Source organism: Balaenoptera physalus (genome assembly GCF_965194825.1).
Source record: "Balaenoptera physalus genome assembly, chromosome: 4".
Classification (NCBI taxonomy): Eukaryota; Metazoa; Chordata; class Mammalia; order Artiodactyla; family Balaenopteridae; genus Balaenoptera; species Balaenoptera physalus.
The window spans coordinates 21,307,176-21,325,140 of NC_138891.1; the positions used below are offsets into that span (position 1 = coordinate 21,307,176).

Below are 17,965 nucleotides of genomic sequence, written 5' to 3' on the forward strand. Positions count from 1 at the left end.
CACCCCAATGTTCAGTGCAGCACTGTTTACAATAGCCAAGACATGGAAGAAAATCTAAATGTCCATCGATAAAGAAGATGTGGTATATATAAAATGGAATATTACTCAGCCATTAAAAAGAATGAAATAATGCCACTTGCAGCAACATGGATGGACTTGGAGATTATCATACTAAGTGAAGTTAAGTCCAACAGAGAAAGACAAATATCATATGATACCACTTATATGTGGAATCTAAAAAAAAATGATACAAATGAACGTATCTGCAAAACAGAAAGAGACTCACGGACTTAGAGAATGAACTTATGGTTGGGGGGGGCAGGGATAGATTGGGAGTTTGAGACTGACATAAACACACTGCTATATTTAAAATAGATAACCAACAAGGACCTACTGTAAAAAAATTTTTTTAATCTCAGTATGAGGTCATGAATTTAAACATATTTTATGGATTTCAGTTCACTATTATTATTATTATTAAAGCTTATGTGGTCTCATCTTTGGCTGGGGGAAGGCTATTCAAGCCTATCCTTTTGATATGACTCCACTAGTAGCTTCCTTGTTGTCTGATATCTTGAACCAGTTCCGCTCCAAATCTGAAATCATCCATTTCTTCAAGATCAGGAAGAGATGATTCTGGGAAGATGGCAGAGTAGGAAGCATCAGGAATGAGTCTCCCCAACTAGGAAAAAACTTCACTGGCAGAATCTGTCTCATGTTAACTATTTTGGAACTCTGAGTCTATTGAGGCTTGCAAATTCCACTGAAGGATTAAATGATGATTTGTGGTTAATTTCAGTCAATTTCACCTCTGGGCAGGGTAAAAGCCACCTATTCCCCACCCTCAGCTTTAAGGCAGGCAGCTGTGCACAATGTACCAGGAGCAGGTTATACCCAGTTTATGTGAGTCAGGGTGGGCAAAAAGGACCTTGTCCTCCAAATTCTGGGGTTCTGTGATCTGACTGATTGCTGCTTCTGATCTCAGAGGAGCAGACAAAGAGGCAAGGGTGTTACTGTACTTCCTCACATTGTTATAAGCTCCTCTCAGGCTGGTTAAAGTGACTTACAGGGGATTTAAAGGACCATTGTCCTTTTCTTCTCTTCATTTTTCTCTTTTCCCCTTTTGGAAACCATACCTTCAAAAACTAGGACATTTAAAAGCAAATGCAGGGACTTCCCTGGTGGCGCAGTGGTTAAGAATCCACCTGCCAATGCAGGGGACACGGATTTGATCCCTGGCCTGGGGAGATCCCACATGCCGTGGAGCAACTAAGCCCATGCACCACAACTACTGAGCCTGCACTATAGAGCCCATAAGCCACAACTACTGAGCCCATGCGCCACAACTACTGAAGCCAGCGTGCCCTAGAGCCCCCACGCCACAACTACTAAGCCCACATGCTGCAAATGCTGAAACCCATGCGCGTAGAGCCCGTGCTCCGCAACAGAAGCCACCACAAATGAGAAGCCCACACACTGCAACGAAGAGTAGGCCCCACTCACCGCAACTAGAGAAACCACACATGCAGCAACGAAGACCCAATGCAGACAAAATTTTTAAAATAATAATTAAAAAAAATAAAAGTAAATGCACATATGGGAAATTAGAAAGTCACTGCACATGCCCAAGAAAGGTGCAGGCTAAAAAAAGACCTTAAGTTTATACCTCAGGCTGATCCTCAGCACAGAGACAGCCATGACAATTTAAAACAAACAAACAAACAAAAACAAAACCCAGAAAACCTTGGTGAAGGAAGAGAATCTTATTTCCAGACATACCAAATTATTAGATTGAAATGTTCAGTTTTCAACAAAAAATAAGGGATACAAAGAATCGGGAAACTATGGCCCATTTAAAGGAAAAAAACAAATCTACAGAAACTGTCCCTGAAAAAAAAGACCTGATGGCAGAACTACTAGACAAAGATTTTAAAACCACCACCTTAAAAATATTCAAAGAACTAAAGAAAGATGTGGAGAAAAATTAAGAGAAAATATATGAACAAAACGGAAATATCAATAAAGAGATGGGAAACCTAAAAAGAAATCAAAAAAATTCTGGAGTTGAAAAGTACAATAACTGAAATGAAAAATTCACTAGAGGCATTCAAAGGCAATTTGAACAGGCAAAAGAAAGAATCAGTAAATGTGACAATAAGACAATAGAAATTATCGAGTCTAAGGAACAGAAAAAAAAGACTGAATAAAAGTGAACAGTGTGGGACTTCCCTGATGGTCCAGTGGTTAAGAATCCATCTTGCAGGGATTTCCCTGGTGGCACAGTGGTTAAGAATCCACCTGCTAATGCAGGGGACACAGGTTCAATCCCTGGTCTGGGAATATCCCACATACCACGGAGCAACTAAGCCCATGCACCACAACTACTGAGCCCAAGTGCTGCAACAACTGAAGCCCGCCGGCCTAGAGCCTGTGCTCTGCAACAAGAGGCCACTGCAATGAGAAGCCCATGCAACACAACAAAGAGTAGCCACCACTTGCCACAACTAGAGAAAGCCCGCGTGCAGCAACAAAGACCCAATGCAACCAAAAAATAAATAAAAATTTTTTTTTTAATTAAAAAAAAAAAAGAATCCATCTTGCAATGCAGGGGACACTGGTTCTATCCCTGGTCAGGGAACTAAGATCCTACATGCTGCAGGGCAACTAAGCCTGCGCGCCGCAACTAGAGAGCCAAAGTGCCGCAACTACAGAGCCCACATGCTTTGGAGCCTGCGCACCACAACTAGAGAGAAGCCCAAATGCCGCAAGCCTGCATACTGCAAAGAAGAGCCCGCACACTGCAACAAAAGATCCCACATGCCGCAACTAAGACCCAACACAGCCAAATAAATAAATAAATATTTTTTTAAAAAAGTGAACAGTGCCTAAAGGACCTGTGAGACACCATCAAGCAGGCCAACATACAAACTGTGGGAGTCCCAGAAGGAGAAAAGGGAGGGAAAGTGGCAGAGAGAATATTTAAAGAAATGATGGCTGAAAACTTCCCAAATTTGTTGAAAAATACATATATATTCAAGAAGGTCAACAAACTCCAAGAAAGGTAAACTCAGACAGACCTACACCAGCAAGTATTATAATCAAACTTTTGAAAGACACAAAGAGAGAATCCTGAAAGCAGCAAGGGAGAAGTGACATATCACATACAAGGAATCATCAATAAGATTACCAGCATATTTCTCAACAGAAACTTTGGAGTCCAGAAGGTAGTGAGACGATACATTCAAAGTGCTGAAAGAAAGAAATTGTCGATCAAGAATCCCATATCTGGCAAAACTGTCCTTCAAAAGAGAGAACAAAATTAAGACATTCTCAGATAAACAAAAGCTGAAGGAGTTCGTTACCATTAGACCTGCCCTACAAGAAATGGTAAAGGGAGTCCTGCAGGTTGAAATGAAAGGACACTAGACAGTAAATCAAAGCCATATGAAAAACTAAAGTTCTCAGTAAAAGTAAATGGCATGGTAAATACATGGGCAATTATAAAAGCTACTATTATTGTGACAAAGATGTGTAGCTCCACTTTTTGTTTTCTACATGATTTAACACATTACTGACCAGGGGATTTTTGCAGAAACTAACGCCTGTGGCCATCAATTTGTTATGTAAGTGAATACTGAAACACCCATGTTTGAGTAAATATCAACAACTATTTTTGCACTTAATGTATTTATTTGAAACTTTGTACATGTCTCACTAAAGCATTCTATTATTTCATTAGAGTGTGACAGGGAGTATAGGAGGCACCTCTGTGCAGGGGAACAGAACATCTATTACAAATACACCATGTTTCACTGCACTTTCCCCTGGAAGAGCAGACTCTACACTTTCTGGCAGTATTTTTTTTTTTAGTCCTGTGGGGATTATTTCCTCTACGATATGTTCTTTCATTTTACCTGAGAGTTGACAAGGTGGATCTTTGTGTGGGGGCTCTTTTAGAAATGCCACAAGAAGGACCAGGTGCAGGACTACCACTACATTCACCAGAATGGTCAGTTACCCACTCTCTAGTTACTGCTAACAAAAACTGCTTGTAAGTAATTTTATTCTGTGCCTTAAGGCTACAATAAATTTTAAATGCATTAAATAAACTGCAATTACTCAAACAGAAACCCACTTTCTTATACCGATTTTCCAGAGGATATTGAAGTTTGCCAGATATTGATTGGATCAATCAACTCCTTTCATACATTATACTCTAATACACAAGTAGGCTTAGTTATCTGATGGCCAGTCCTCCTGTCTTCCTTTCCTGTAGATACTATGGAGGTGTCATGAATAGTTGTCACTATGCGGACTAGCTTCTTGTCTTTCCATATAAGAATCACTTCTCCCTTCTGTAAGAATGTCATTTCTCCCCTCTGTAGATTTTTACATTTCTCCTTTAATTTGTTTGGTAGACCACGATTCTCTCCTATGGTCCCACAAACTCTGGTTTTATTTTTCAACAATATTTCAGATGTGGACACACTGTTGTAATAATTGTCTTAGTAAATATGGTGTCATAAACCAAGATAAGGTTGTAGGACCCATAATATTGTTTCTTGCAGTTTCTTTCCTTCACCTGTGTAAATCTCAAGGTTGCATAGATAACCGATTTCACTTTCACTAACCATCTTGACCAAAATTTCATATTTTGTAAGTTTTCTGGGATTATAGGTTTTGAATCTGAGCCGTCCTCTCCACTTTATGATTGCCTTATCAAGTGATAGCTCTTGTTTGGGTATTATAGATCGATTGAAATTTTGGTAGAAAATAATCCAAAAGAGGTTTAACTTTTGAAATTCTGTCTGCAGGAAGCAGAGTTTCTGAGTTATCGTTAAAGTGAAGAAATGTCATTATTTGTTCAAACCTTCTTCTCGTCATAATCTTTGGAAAGGTAAGTGTTTCAAGTAAGGGATCAATCAACCAATATTCTTTCCAGTGTGACTTTCTTATTTGTCCCACCAGAATTATTAATCCAAGAAACTTCTTCATGTCACTATCAGTTACATCAGTCCATTTTGAAGCCTTATCATACTTTTTATATGATTTTTCATTCTGTTGGTGATACAAGTTTGTCTGAGAAGTGACCAACTCGAAAAAGTAGTTACCAAAAATTAATTCTGTTATTTCACTAACACTTTGCAGGTTATTACACTCAATAGTTACACCTGACACATCTGTAAGTCTTCTAATTTTCGTGAAATGTTGTCTTCAATTCACTCTTCTGCAGAAGCAAAGGAGCATTCTCCAGAACCATGAGCTTCATTTTCACTTTCTGTATCAGAATCAATCACTAAGGTTTTTTGTTTTTTTGTTGGCCTAATATTCACATCGTCTAAATCAGAACTATATTCTGAAGAACTATCATCTTCTGAGACACTAGTATATACGTCACTTGGAAAATCAGAGAAAGTATCTGCATAAATTCATTGAAAAGTTCTTCTTCACTCAAAATTTCATGATGCGTCATTTTTGAAAATTTTACCATAATAAACTTGCATTTATAATACACACAAGATTGGAACAAAAACCTAAAGGAGCAAAATGTGAATGATAATGACAATCATAAGTTGTATAAAGAAACTTTGATCAATTTTAAGTTCTAACAGCTTGGCACAGTGATGTTAATTTTATCACTCTCTAAAAACATATTGATACATCTCCAGTCAATAACATTTGGGTAACAAAAGACACATTAATAAGTCTCCAGTCAATAATGTGTTAAGAAACAGATAATTTTTTAAAAAACAATCACTAGTCTAAAAGCTAATATTATTGTAACTTTGGTATGTAATGTCACATCTCATTTTCCACCTAATTTAGGAGATTGGGTCTTCCCTTGTGGTGCAGTGGTTAAGAATCTGCCTGCCAATGCAGGGGACATGGGTTCGAGCCCTGGTCTGGGAAGATCTCACATGCCGCGGAGCAACTAAGCCCGTGCACCACAAATACTGAGCCTGCGCTTTAGAGCCTGTGAGCCACAATTACTGAAGCCCACACACCTAGAGCCTGTGTTCCGCAACAAGAGAAGCCACCACAAGGAGAAGCCTGCGCACTGCAATGATGAGTAGCCCCTGCTCTTCGCAACTAGAGAAAGCCCGCATGCAGCAATGAAGATCCAATGCAGCCAAAAATAAAAATAAATAAGAGACTAAATTCATTTAAAACAATTATTAATTTATGTTTTGGGGCACACATGTATAAAGATGTAATTGTGCAACATCGACAACTAAAAGAGGTGGGGGAGTGTTATAATTTATAATGTTAAATGTAATCTCCATGGTAACTGCAAAGAAAACAGTGATAAAATATATAGAAAAGGAAATGAGAAAAGTGAAAAGAAAAACATTTCACTATAAAAAAATCAACTAAACACCAAAAGACAATAATACAGGAAATGAGAAAAAAAAAAGCCATAAGATATTATGAACAATAGCAAAATGACAGAAATAATCCCTACCTATGAGTAATCACTTTAAATGTAAATGGGTTAAACTCTTGACAGATTGGCAGAATGAATTTAAGAAATCCAACTACATGTGTCTAAAACAGGACCCACTTTAGATCCAGTAACACAAAGACGTTGAAAGTGAAAGGATGGTAGAAGATATTCTATGAAAATAATAACCAAGAGAAAGCAAGGGTGGCTATATTAGTATCAGACAAAATAGACTTTAAATCAGAAAAGGTTACTAGAGACAAAGATAACATTACATATTAATAAAAGATTCAATACAGCCAGAATATATAACAGTTATAAACACTTATGTACTTAATAACAGATCACCAAAACATATGAAGTAAAAATTGACAGAACTGAAGGAAGAAATAGTTCTACAATAGTAGTTGGAGACTTTAACACTCCATTCTCAATAATAGATAGAACAACCAGATAGAAGAAAAGTAATGAAACAGGAAAAAAGTAATGAAACAGGATGTGACACAGTAAACCAACCAGATCTAATAGATTTATAAAGAACACTCTGGGGAATTCCCTGGTGGTCCAGTGGTTGGACTCTGCACTTCCACTGCAGTGAGCACAGGTTTGATCCCTGGTCAGGGAACTAAGATCCCACAAGCTGCGTGGTGTGGCCAAAACAAAAACAAAAACACTCTACCCAACAACTACAGAATACACAGTCTTCCAAGTGCACGTGGAACATTTTCCAGGATAGACTATATGTTAGGCCACAAATTAAGTCACCACAAACGGATGAAGTTAGAAATCAATAACATAAATAAAACAAAAACATCATAAATTTATGGAAATTAAACAACACATTTGTAAATAACCAATGGATGAAAGAAGAAATCACAAGAGAAATTAGAAAATACTTAAGCTATTAATGAAAATGAAAACAAAACTTACGGGACACAGTGAAAGCAGTGCTAAGGGGGAAATTTATAGCTATAAAAGTTTACATTAAAAAATGCGAAAGGTCTCAAATTAACAACCTAACTTTACAACTTAAGGAACTAGAAAAAGAATAACAAACTAAACCCAAAGCTAGCAAAGGAAAGAAAATAATAAAGATTAATTAGAGTAGAAACAAAGGAAATAGAGAATAGGAAAGCAATAGAGGAAGTCAATGAAAGACAGCTGAAAAGATCAACAAAAATGACAAATGTTTAGCTAGATGAATAGAAAAAAAGAGAAGATTCAAATTATTAAAATCAGAAATGAAAGTGGGGACATTACTATCAATTATACAGAAATTTAAAGTATAAAACAATACTATGAACAATGGTATGCCAACAAATTAGATAACCAAAATGAAATGGATAAATTCCTAGAAACACAAAACTTACCAAGACTGAATCACAAAGAAATAAAAAATCTCAGTACACCTATAACTAGTAAGGAGATTGAATCAGTAATCAAAAAACTCCAAACAAAGAAGAGCCTTGGACCTGGTGGCTTCACTGAGGAATTCTACCAAAACATTTAAAGAACTATTAGCAATCCTTCTCAAACTTTTCCAAAATATTAAAGAGGAGGGAACACTTCCTAACTCTTTCGTGGAGGTTAGCATTACCCTAATATTAAAACCAGACAAAGACAATACAAGAAAAGAAAACTAAAGACTAATATGCCTTATAAGCATCAGTGCAAAAATCCTCAACAAAATACTAGTAAACCAAATTCAGCAGCTTATTAAAAGGATTACACACCATCTCCAAGTGGGAGTTATAGTTGGAATGTAGGAATAGTTCAACATATGAAAAGAAATCAACGTATTACACTACATTAATGGAATGAAGGAAAAAAAAATCATCATCTCAACTGATGCAGAAAAAGCATTTGACAAAACCCAACACCGTTTCATGATAAAAACACTCAACAAACTAGGAATAGAAGGAAACTAACTCAAAAAAATAAAAGCCATATATAAAAAAGCTACAGCAAACATCATACTCAATGGTGAAAGACTGAAAGCTTTCCAAGATGAGGAACAAGGCAAGGATGTCCACATTCACCACTTTTTTTTTTTTTGGAGTATAATTGCTTTACAATGTTGTGTTAGTTTCTGGTGCACAACATAGTGAATCAGCTATATGTATACATATATCCCCTCCCCCTTGGACCTCCCTCCCACTCCACCCCCATCCCACTCATCCAGGTCATCACAGAGCATGGAGCTGAGCTCCCTGTGCTATACAGCAGGTTCCCACTAGCTATCTATTTTACACATGGTAGTGTATATATGTCAATCCTAATCTCCCGATTCGTCCCACCCTGCCCTTCCCCCCACCATGTCCACATGTCCATTCTCTACATCTGTATCTCTATTTCTGCCCTGGAAATAGGTTCATTTGTACCATTTTTCTGGATTCCACATATGTGAGTTAATATACGATATTTGTTTTTCTCTTTCTGACTTACTTCACTCTGTATGACAGACTCTAGGTCCATCCACATCTCCAAAAATGACCCAATTTCGTTCCTTTTTATGGCTGAGTAATATTCCATTGTATATAAGTACTACATCTTCTATATCCATTCATCTGTCATTGGACACTTAGGTTGTTTCCATGTCCTGGCTATTGTAAATAGTGCTGCAATGAACATTGGAGTACATGTGTCATTTTGAATTATGGTTTTCTCAGGGTATATGCCCAGTAGTGGGATTGCTGGATCATATGCTAGTCCTATATTTAGTTTTTTAAGGCACCTCCATACTGTTCTCCATAGTGGCTGTATCAATTTACGTTCTCACCAACAGTGCAAGAGGGTTCCCTTTTCTCCACACCCTCTCCAGCATTTATTGTTTGTAGATTTTTTGATGATGGCCATTCTGACTGGTGTGAGATGATACCTCATTGTAGTTTTGATTTGCATTTCTCTAATAATTTAGTGATGTTGACCATCTTTTCATGTGCCTCTTGGCCATCTGTATGTCTCCTTTGGAGAAATGTCTATTTAGGTCTTCTGCCCAATTTTTGATTGGGTTGTTTTTTTGATATTGAGCTCCATGAGCTGTTTGTATATTTCAGAGATTAATCCTTTGTCTGTTGCTTCGTTTGCAAATATTTTTTCCCATTCTGAGGGTTGTCTTTTCGTCTTGTTTATGGTTTCCTTTGCTGTGCAAAAGCTTTTTAAGTTTAATTATGTCCCATTTGTTTATTTTTGTTTTTATTTTCATTACTCTAGGACATGGGTCAAAAAAGATCTTGCTGTGGTTTATGTCAGAGTGTTTTTCCTATGTTTTCCTCTAAGAGTTTTATAGTGTCTGGTCTATTTAGGTCTTTAATCCATTTTGAAAACTTCAGTGTATGGCATTAGGTATGGTGTTCTAATTTCATTCTTTTACATGTAGCTGTCCAGTTTTCCCAGCACCAATTACTGAAGAGTCTGTCTTTTCTCCATTGTATATTCTTGGCTCCTCTGTCATAGATTAGGTGACCATAGGTGCACGGGTTTATCTCTGGGCTTTCTATCCTGTACCATTGATCTATAGTTCTGTTTTTGTGCCACTACCATACTGTCTTGATTACTGTAGCTTTGTAGTATAGTCCGAAGTCAGAGAGCCTGATTCCTCCAGCTCTGTTTTTCTTTCTCAAGATTGCTTTGGCTATTCAGGGTCTTTTGTGTTTCCATACAAATTGTAAAATTTTTTGATCTAATTCTGTGAAGAAGGCCATTGGTAATCTGATAGGGATTGCACTGAATCTGTAGATTGCTTTGGGTAGTACAGTCATTTTCACAATATTGATTATTCCAGTCCAAGAACATAGTATATTTCTCCATCTCTTTGTGTCATCTTTGATTTCTTTCTTCAGTTTTATAGTTTTCTGTGTAAAAGTCTTTTTATTCCATGTAGAATTGGAAGTTCCCACCAAGCAATTAAGCAAGAAATAGAAATAAAAGGCATCCAAATTGGAAAGGAAGAAGTAAAATTACGTCTATGTGCAGATGATATGATTTTATATGCAGAAAACCCTAAAGAATACACACATACACATACACACAGAAAACTGTTAGAATAAATGAATTCAGCAAAGTAGCAGGATACAAAAATCAACATATAAAAATCAGTGCATTTCTACACACTAACAATGAATAACCCAAAAAGGAAATTAACAACTCCATTTACAACAGCATAAAAATGAATAAAAACGGGAGTAAACTTAACCAAGGAGGTGAAAGCCTTGTACAATGAAAACTACAAAACATTGCTCAAAGAAATTAAACAGACATAAATAAATGGGAATATATCCTATGTTCATGGATCATAAGACTTATTAAGACATCAATACTAACTAAAGCAATCTACAGATTCAGTGTAATCCCCATCAAAATCCCAATGACATTTTTTGCAGAAATAGAGAACCCATCCTAAAGAACATAGGGAATCTCAAGGGACCCTGAATAGCCAATACAATCTTGAAAAAGAAGAAAGAAGCTGGAGGAGTCACACTTCCTGATTTTAAAGCTCACTGCAAAGCTACAAAAATCAAAACATAGTGGTACTGGCATACAGACCAATGGAGGAGAATAAAGAGCCCAGATATAATTCCTCACATTTATTGTCAAATGATTTTCAACAAGAGTGCCAAAAATCCTTCAAAGGGGAATGGTCAGTCTCTTCCTCTTCTGGAAAAACTGTAAAAAGAATGAAGTTGGACCCTTACTTAAGACCATACACAAAAATTAACTCAAAATGGATCAAAGATCTAAATGTAAGAGCCAAAACAATAAAACTCTTAGAAGAAAACGTAGGGTAAAAGCTTCACAATCCTGGATTTGGCAATGATTTCGTGGATATGACACCAAAGGCACAGGCAACAAAAGTAAAAATAGACAAATTGGACTTCACAAAAATTTAAAACTTCTGTGCATCAAAACATATTGTCAACAGAGTGAACAGGCAATCCATGGAATGGGAGAAAATATTTGCAAATCATTTGTGATAAGGGATTAACATCCAGAATATATAGAGAATTCCTGAAACTCAACAACAAAAATTCTGATTAAAAAATGGGCAAGGAAAAAAAAAAAAAGGGCAAGGAACTTGAACTTATCTAAAGAATATATAAAAATGCCCATAAACACATGAAAAGATTTCAATATCACTACCCATTAGGTAAATGCAAATCAAAACTACAATGAGATACCACCTCATACCCATTAGGATGGCTACTATCAAAAACACAGATAGTGAGGATGTTGGTGAGTACGTGGAGAAATTGAAACCCTTGTGCACTGTTAGTAGGAATGTCAAATGGTACAGCTGCTGTGAAAAACAGCATGGTGGTTCTTCAAAAAACTAACTGTAGAATTGCCCTTATGATTCAGCAATTCTACTTCTGGGTATAGTCAAAAGAATTGAAAGCAGGGTCTTGAAGAGATATTTGTACATCCATGTTCACAGCAGCACTATTCACAATAGCTAAAATGTGGAAGTAACCCAAGTTCCATCAAGAGATGAATGGATAAGCAAAATATGGTATATCCATACAATGGAATATTATTCAGCCTTAAACAGGAAGGAAATGTTTACATATGCTACAACATGGATGAACTTTAAGGACATTAGCTAATCACAAAAAAACAAATGCTGTATGATTCCACTTATACAGAAAGTAGAATGGTGGTTGCCTGGGTCTTGGGGGGATGGTGAGTTATTGTTTAACGAGTATAACGTTTCAGCTTTACAAGATGAAAAGAGTTCTGTGTGCGTCTATAGATAGAGCTAGGATACTTATATCTACCTGTCTACTGAAAGGCCTCAAACAGAGACTGACTCAGTATCCCTAGAATACAGATTATGATCTTGAAATGCTATTTCCTTCTTTAAAAAAACAGAGTTTCTTGAAGAAATGATGATTTCAGATTTGGGACAGAATTGATTTAAGATATCAGACAACAAGGAAGCTATTAAAGACTAGTAAGGTCATATCAAAAGGATAGGCTTGAATAGGCTCCCCCCAGCCGAAGATGAGACCACATGAGCTTTGATAATAATGATAATTGCAATGAACTGAAACACATAAAATGTTTAAATTCATGACCTCATACTGATATTAGATTTTTAAAAAGAATTGTCTTCAGAAGATAAAAAACCGATTCACTTTCCCCAAAATTGGTAAATAAATGGAAAGAATGAAACATTTATGCTGCCTTTCCTAAAGGAATTGTACTGCTGCATATTCAAATGATAGATAAGGGACTAATATTCCAACTAATAAGTAAAAAAGCCATGATAGAATTAGAACACCACTATTTTGCAACCTTCAATGAACAGATATAGGCATCAAGTATCAACAGGTGCTGAAAACACAAAGAGAAACAATGAGACATTCCGCACCTCCTATGGTCTTGGCAAACACCACCTAGAGAATTACCAAAGGGATTGAATCTGAGTCTGATCCAGTCTTGGATCCAGCTACCAATATACGGGAATTACCCGGGGCAGAGGAACATAATTAACTGTACATGAGTGTGCAATCTGCAAAATCCAGACTGTAGGATATACAGGTCAAATGACCCAAGTTCTTTATCAGATAAATTGTAAGGAAAAGAAAGGAATAGGGAGAAAACCTACAGATTAAAAGAGATTTTTTTTTAATTTAATGAACAAGACTACATTATAGTGAAGAATACAGATTTATGAAAAAACTTTTCTTAACACAAGGAAGCAATTACTATAAAAGTCAGAAGAATGGCTACTAATGGGAGTACACAAGTAGTTGTAATTGGGATGGAGCAAAGTCTTAACACAGCTAGCATGGTTCTTCACCCTGACCTAGGTGGTATCGTCTTTTAGTAATTCATTAAGCTACACATCTTTATGTATGTTCTTTTCTGTTTGACTTCATAATAAAAATTCATTTTTTAATAAAAAGATTTTGTTAAATAACAATAAAAGCAAAAGGAAAGGAAATACTAACTAAAAGGCTGGTATAGCCAGAATGCCTAGGTTCGAATCATGGATTCTGCCATGCAACCAAGAAAGTACTAATCTCTCTGTGCCTCAATTTCCTTATCATAAAATGAATATAATAAAAGTACTTAGCTCATAGGTTCTTGTGAAGATTAGGAAAGTTAATACAGAAAGGACAAATAGAACAGTGCCTGGCACACAGGACAAAAGTGGTGATCAGAGTTGGTGACCAGCTATCTGTGTTATCTTAAAAAGTTATTTAACCACTCTGGGCTTCAGTTTCCTTAACTGAGTTTAAAATATCTGATAGGAGGGACTTCCCTGGCAGTCCAGTGGTTAAGACTCTGAACTTCCAATGCAGAGGCATGGGTTCGATCCCTGGTTGGGGAACTAAGATTCCCACATGCTGTGGTGGGGTGTGGCCAAAAAAAAAAAATTAAAGTATCTGACAGGATTATGAGGAAGTCAAAAGGAAATATACGTATAGTATTCCACAATTAGTAGATCCTTTCCACAGTCTCTCAACATCCAGAGAGAGTTATCTGTCACATTAGACATACCTCAGTCATGGCACATTCCTCTTGTACTTTTCACCTGGTCATTCAAGTTGATCTCAATGAAATGATCACTCAGTGACTCTCATATCTGAAACTGGATCTTCATCTAAGTTTCAAAAAGATAAAGAAACCCAAATCTTAAAAAGTTCATCTCCTAGTAAGAATGGTCATGTGTTATTCCCAGAACAGGCATCCGTCGTACTGGTGGTAACCACTAAACAGAAGCTGGAACAACTGAATTAGCTAATGGCCTCCGATGCTCACCACCACGTGCCTTCACCCTTGTCTTCTTTCCCCTTATCTTCCCTGTCCCCGCTCTGTTGAAACATTTAGCTGGGAGTCCAATTCTATCATCATCTAGCATCAATTCTGATTCTGGCTTCAAAGGTAGAATAATTCTCATTGGCAGGGGTACTCTCAGATAGACAATACCACTGAACACAAAAAGCAAAAGCAGGGAGAACAACTTTCACAATTTCACCTGTGACCAAGCCCTCCTTTTCAGAAGTCCGTACTGTGAAATTAATGTGCCAATAGTTTGCAGCTGCCTTTACCCCACTACAAGCTGTAACAGGACATAGGTCTGGAACTCTGAGTCAGAAGAGACCCAATGCTTCCCAAAGCCAAAGCAGAAGGTGCAGCTTGTTTTAATCAGTGTCATAACACACCTAAAGTAAGACTGTGAGAATAGGAGTTGCAGGGTTGGAGTTCATTTGTACACGGCATAGAAAGCCAAGCGCAGAGAAGCAAAACACATTTCTATCTCCTTGCACTGTCCAGGTCTCCCAAGAGTCCTTTGGTAACTTGCCCTTTATAGGTCTGAAGCCCCTGTAACATGCACCATAAATTAAAATGTAATTATTTTTCACTACAAGTGAGTCACATCAAAATGTGCAATTAGCTTTCTCAAAAGTACATATTTCATTTTACTGCAATAAATGGAACATCCAATGCTTTCAAAGTCTCTATTGTCTATTAAGTGCAAAAGCTCTATTCCAAAAATATGCCAACATGCTGTTTAACGTTCCTAAAAAGAACTGAATCTACCGCAAATAAGGAAACGGAATTAGCACTGGATCTCATCTCAACCAAATCATTCCGCCCCGCGAGAGGTTACATAAAGGGTCAGAACACGCCTCCAAGCAGAAGCTGCGGGCAAAACCCTAGTCAGCCACCTCTTCCCCAAAGTGGGGCGGGGAAGGCCCGGGTCTACTTGGCAATACCAAAAGTAAAACAACACAACACAACAAAACAAAACCTCATACAGAGGACTGAAACCAACAGAGGTAATGCGTGCCCAATGTTTAACATTATTACGGTTAGAAAATAAAGTGGTACAAAAACCTGTTTGGTCTGCGTGTTACGGGTCTCTTAGCCTTGCAATATTTTCACCTCATTGATTTTCTTAATAAAATCAAATTAGGCTCCGCATAAAAAGGCCCCTCCGATTCTGAAATGGGCCTAATAAACCGGAGAAGGAGATACCTACTCTACCCGTCCGCGTATCCCCCATCTTTTGCTACGAGCCTTCACTAGTCAAGCGACCCTCTCAGACACCTTGACAACTGCAAAGTGGAGCGGGTCGGCCCTAGTGGACGCTTGGGAATGGAGTAACTACAACCTATCCAGAATCCAGGCTGCGCCGGCAATCATTCCACGCTTCACACTTACTACCTCATTTAACCTTCAACCACCATGTAAGGCAAGAATTACCAGCTGTGTCCTACAAATGAAGAAACTGAGGCGCTGAGACGTTAAACGGGAAGCCAAAGATCACAAAGGGCGGGAAGCCAGACTTGAACCAGGTTTCTCAGGTCACCCCGCTCCCCCCGGCCTTTATACTGGGATTTTCATTGCTCCTCTCTGGGAACCCCAGCAAGGGTCAGTCTGACCACTCGCAGGGCGCAGGTGTGGTCAGTTCCCGGGGTTCCTCAGGCAGGGCCTCCAGCGGCCGCTTCTGTAAACCCCGAGAGCCGCTCACCTTACTCAACCGCCGCCGCCCTCCAGCAGCGCGCCCAACCCCGCCGGCTCAGCGGCCTCCGGCCCCGCCTCTGCGACCGTTACCACGCCGTGGGAGGCCGGCCAATCGAGCCCGAGCGCGTCGAGGGACCTGCCTATGCTCTGGCTTAAACGCCGGAGCGATTTTCTCGGACAGCCCGGGGAGGCTGGGCCTGCCCCGCGCCCTCTGGTTGGCTCCGCTTCTGGGGGCGGGGCCTACCTTTGACTTAGACCTGTGTGTACGGGGCTGGCTTTGTCGTCTGCGCCTGCGCACTTCCATTGCAGCTGAAAATAGGCTCTGGCTCAAGTTGTCTCACTTACCTGGATCCTCATTTGCCTGGAAGATTTAAGAAATTTACGTTTGAGGCTGTCGGTGAAAGTGAGGCCCGGGCCACGTGGCCGCTGCAGACTGCCCTCCATACACACACACACGCGCACACGTCGTGTCTGCTAGCTCTTGCTGCGGGTCTCGTCAGCGTGTTCTCTATGTTCCAGACCTGGCTGAGCGGTGCAGCGCCTGGCATTTGGAGGACGCAAATAATTGTTTGTTGATGACGTTTTACCCTCCCATTAAACATTTTCCAAATCAACACGAAGTGTCAGGCCATACATCGAGCTCCAAAAATGCAAAAGTGTCTGGCTGGAGATGTTCAAAATCTAGTTAGGGAGATAGGTATACACCCTGAAATTAAGGTGCTGTGTGATAGGCATGATCAGAGAAAGGTGTCTAGGGCACAGAGGGGAAAGAAAAGGATTTACCTCGGTCCCCGAGTGGGTCTCAACCCTGGCTGCACATTAGAATCACCTGGGGAGCTTTGAAAACAATGTTCAGACCCCAGGTTAAGTATATCAGAATCTGCGGGGTAGGACCCAGGCATTGGTAATTTGTAAAGCTCCCCAGGTGATTCCAATGTGCAGCCAAGGTAGAGAACTACAAACCTAGAGTGATGCATAAGAAGAATGATTCTGAATGGTGAAGAGTTCCCCAGCAATACAGATAGGAAAGGTATTGAAACCGCAGAAATGCGTGGAGGGAGAGGGGGTTCAAGGACCTCCTGTTCTTTATGTCTCAGCACAGAAAGAATTCATTGAGAGGCAAAGTGATAGATCAGAAGTGATTTATTAGAGTAGGACGCTTGTGAGGCTTACAAGCCGGTGGGCAAGGGAATGCCGCTCCGAGAACTTAGTGGGCTAGTTTTATAATCAAAGGAAAAGAAGACCACCTTCTTCCTCATTCTTGAGTAGCTATCAAGCTTCCATCATCAGTTCCACTTCCACATCAGGCGGAGGAGTTTTCTTGTCCCCACATGGTCGAACTGGGACTGTCATGTCGCAATGGAAATGAGCAAAAAGGCAGTAACATATTAAAATATGATAAATCATCTCGGGTTTCAGTATAATGTCACCTTTTCCTTATATTTTTGTTTTTAGTGTGCACAGAGAAGCATGTCCTAGGAATCATTAATTTACTGACCTCACTGGGCAGGATGTGTGTCTCATGCCAACACTGTTTTTTGGGGGGCAAGTCATGCTTCTGTTGCATGGTTTTGTTGCTAAGCAAGCCTGCTTTCTTTTTTTTAAGTTGTATTTATTTTATTTATCTATTTTTGGCTGTGTTGGGTCCTTGTTGCTGCGCGTGGGCTTTCTCTAGTTGCGGCGAGCGGGGGCTACTCTTCGTTGCGGTATGCGTGCTTCTCATTGCGGTGGCTTCTCTTGTTGGGGAGCACGGGCTCTAGGCACGCAGGCTTCAGTAGTTGCGGCACACGGGCTCAGTAGTTGTGGCTCGTGGGCTCTAGAGCGCAGGCTCAGTAGTTGTGGCACACGGGCTTAGTTGCTCCATGGCATGTGGGATCTTCCTGGACCAGGGCTCGAACCCGTGTCCCCTGCGTTGGCAGGCGGACTCCTAACCACTGTGCCACCGGGGAAGTCCCAAGCCTGCTTTCTTGAGTGATCATTAACTTACAGGGGTCTCCCATACTTTTTCCTTACAATCCCCTAGTGGAATTAACTATTTAATCACCT

At 39.2% G+C, this 17,965-nt stretch overlaps 1 protein-coding gene and 2 long non-coding RNA genes across 7 annotated transcripts in view; 2 read left to right on the forward strand and 1 right to left on the reverse strand.

Moving 5' to 3' along the window:
- Nucleotides 1–16,065, reverse strand: part of CEP70 (centrosomal protein 70) — an 80,832-nt gene extending 64,767 nt beyond the window's left edge. For 4 of the 5 annotated variants that reach the window (XM_082461243.1, XM_082461244.1, XM_082461240.1 and 1 more), the window contains exons 1-2: nt 15,927–16,065; nt 13,949–14,051 (exon numbers count right to left, since the gene is read on the reverse strand). In XM_082461243.1, the coding sequence (XP_082317369.1) occupies nt 13,949–13,957 (9 nt within the window). In that variant the 5' untranslated portion in view covers nt 13,958–14,051; nt 15,927–16,065. The other variant, XM_082461241.1, reaches the window with a different exon arrangement.
- The window catches only part of LOC309660571, a 202,219-nt gene that overhangs the window by 26,549 nt on the left and 157,705 nt on the right, over nt 1–17,965 (forward strand). The gene's annotated exons all lie outside the window — the stretch shown is intronic.
- On the forward strand, nt 470–7,503 carry LOC309660570. Its single transcript, XR_014263474.1, has 2 exons — nt 470–4,897; nt 5,149–7,503. It is a non-coding gene; the product is annotated as an uncharacterized lncRNA (long non-coding RNA).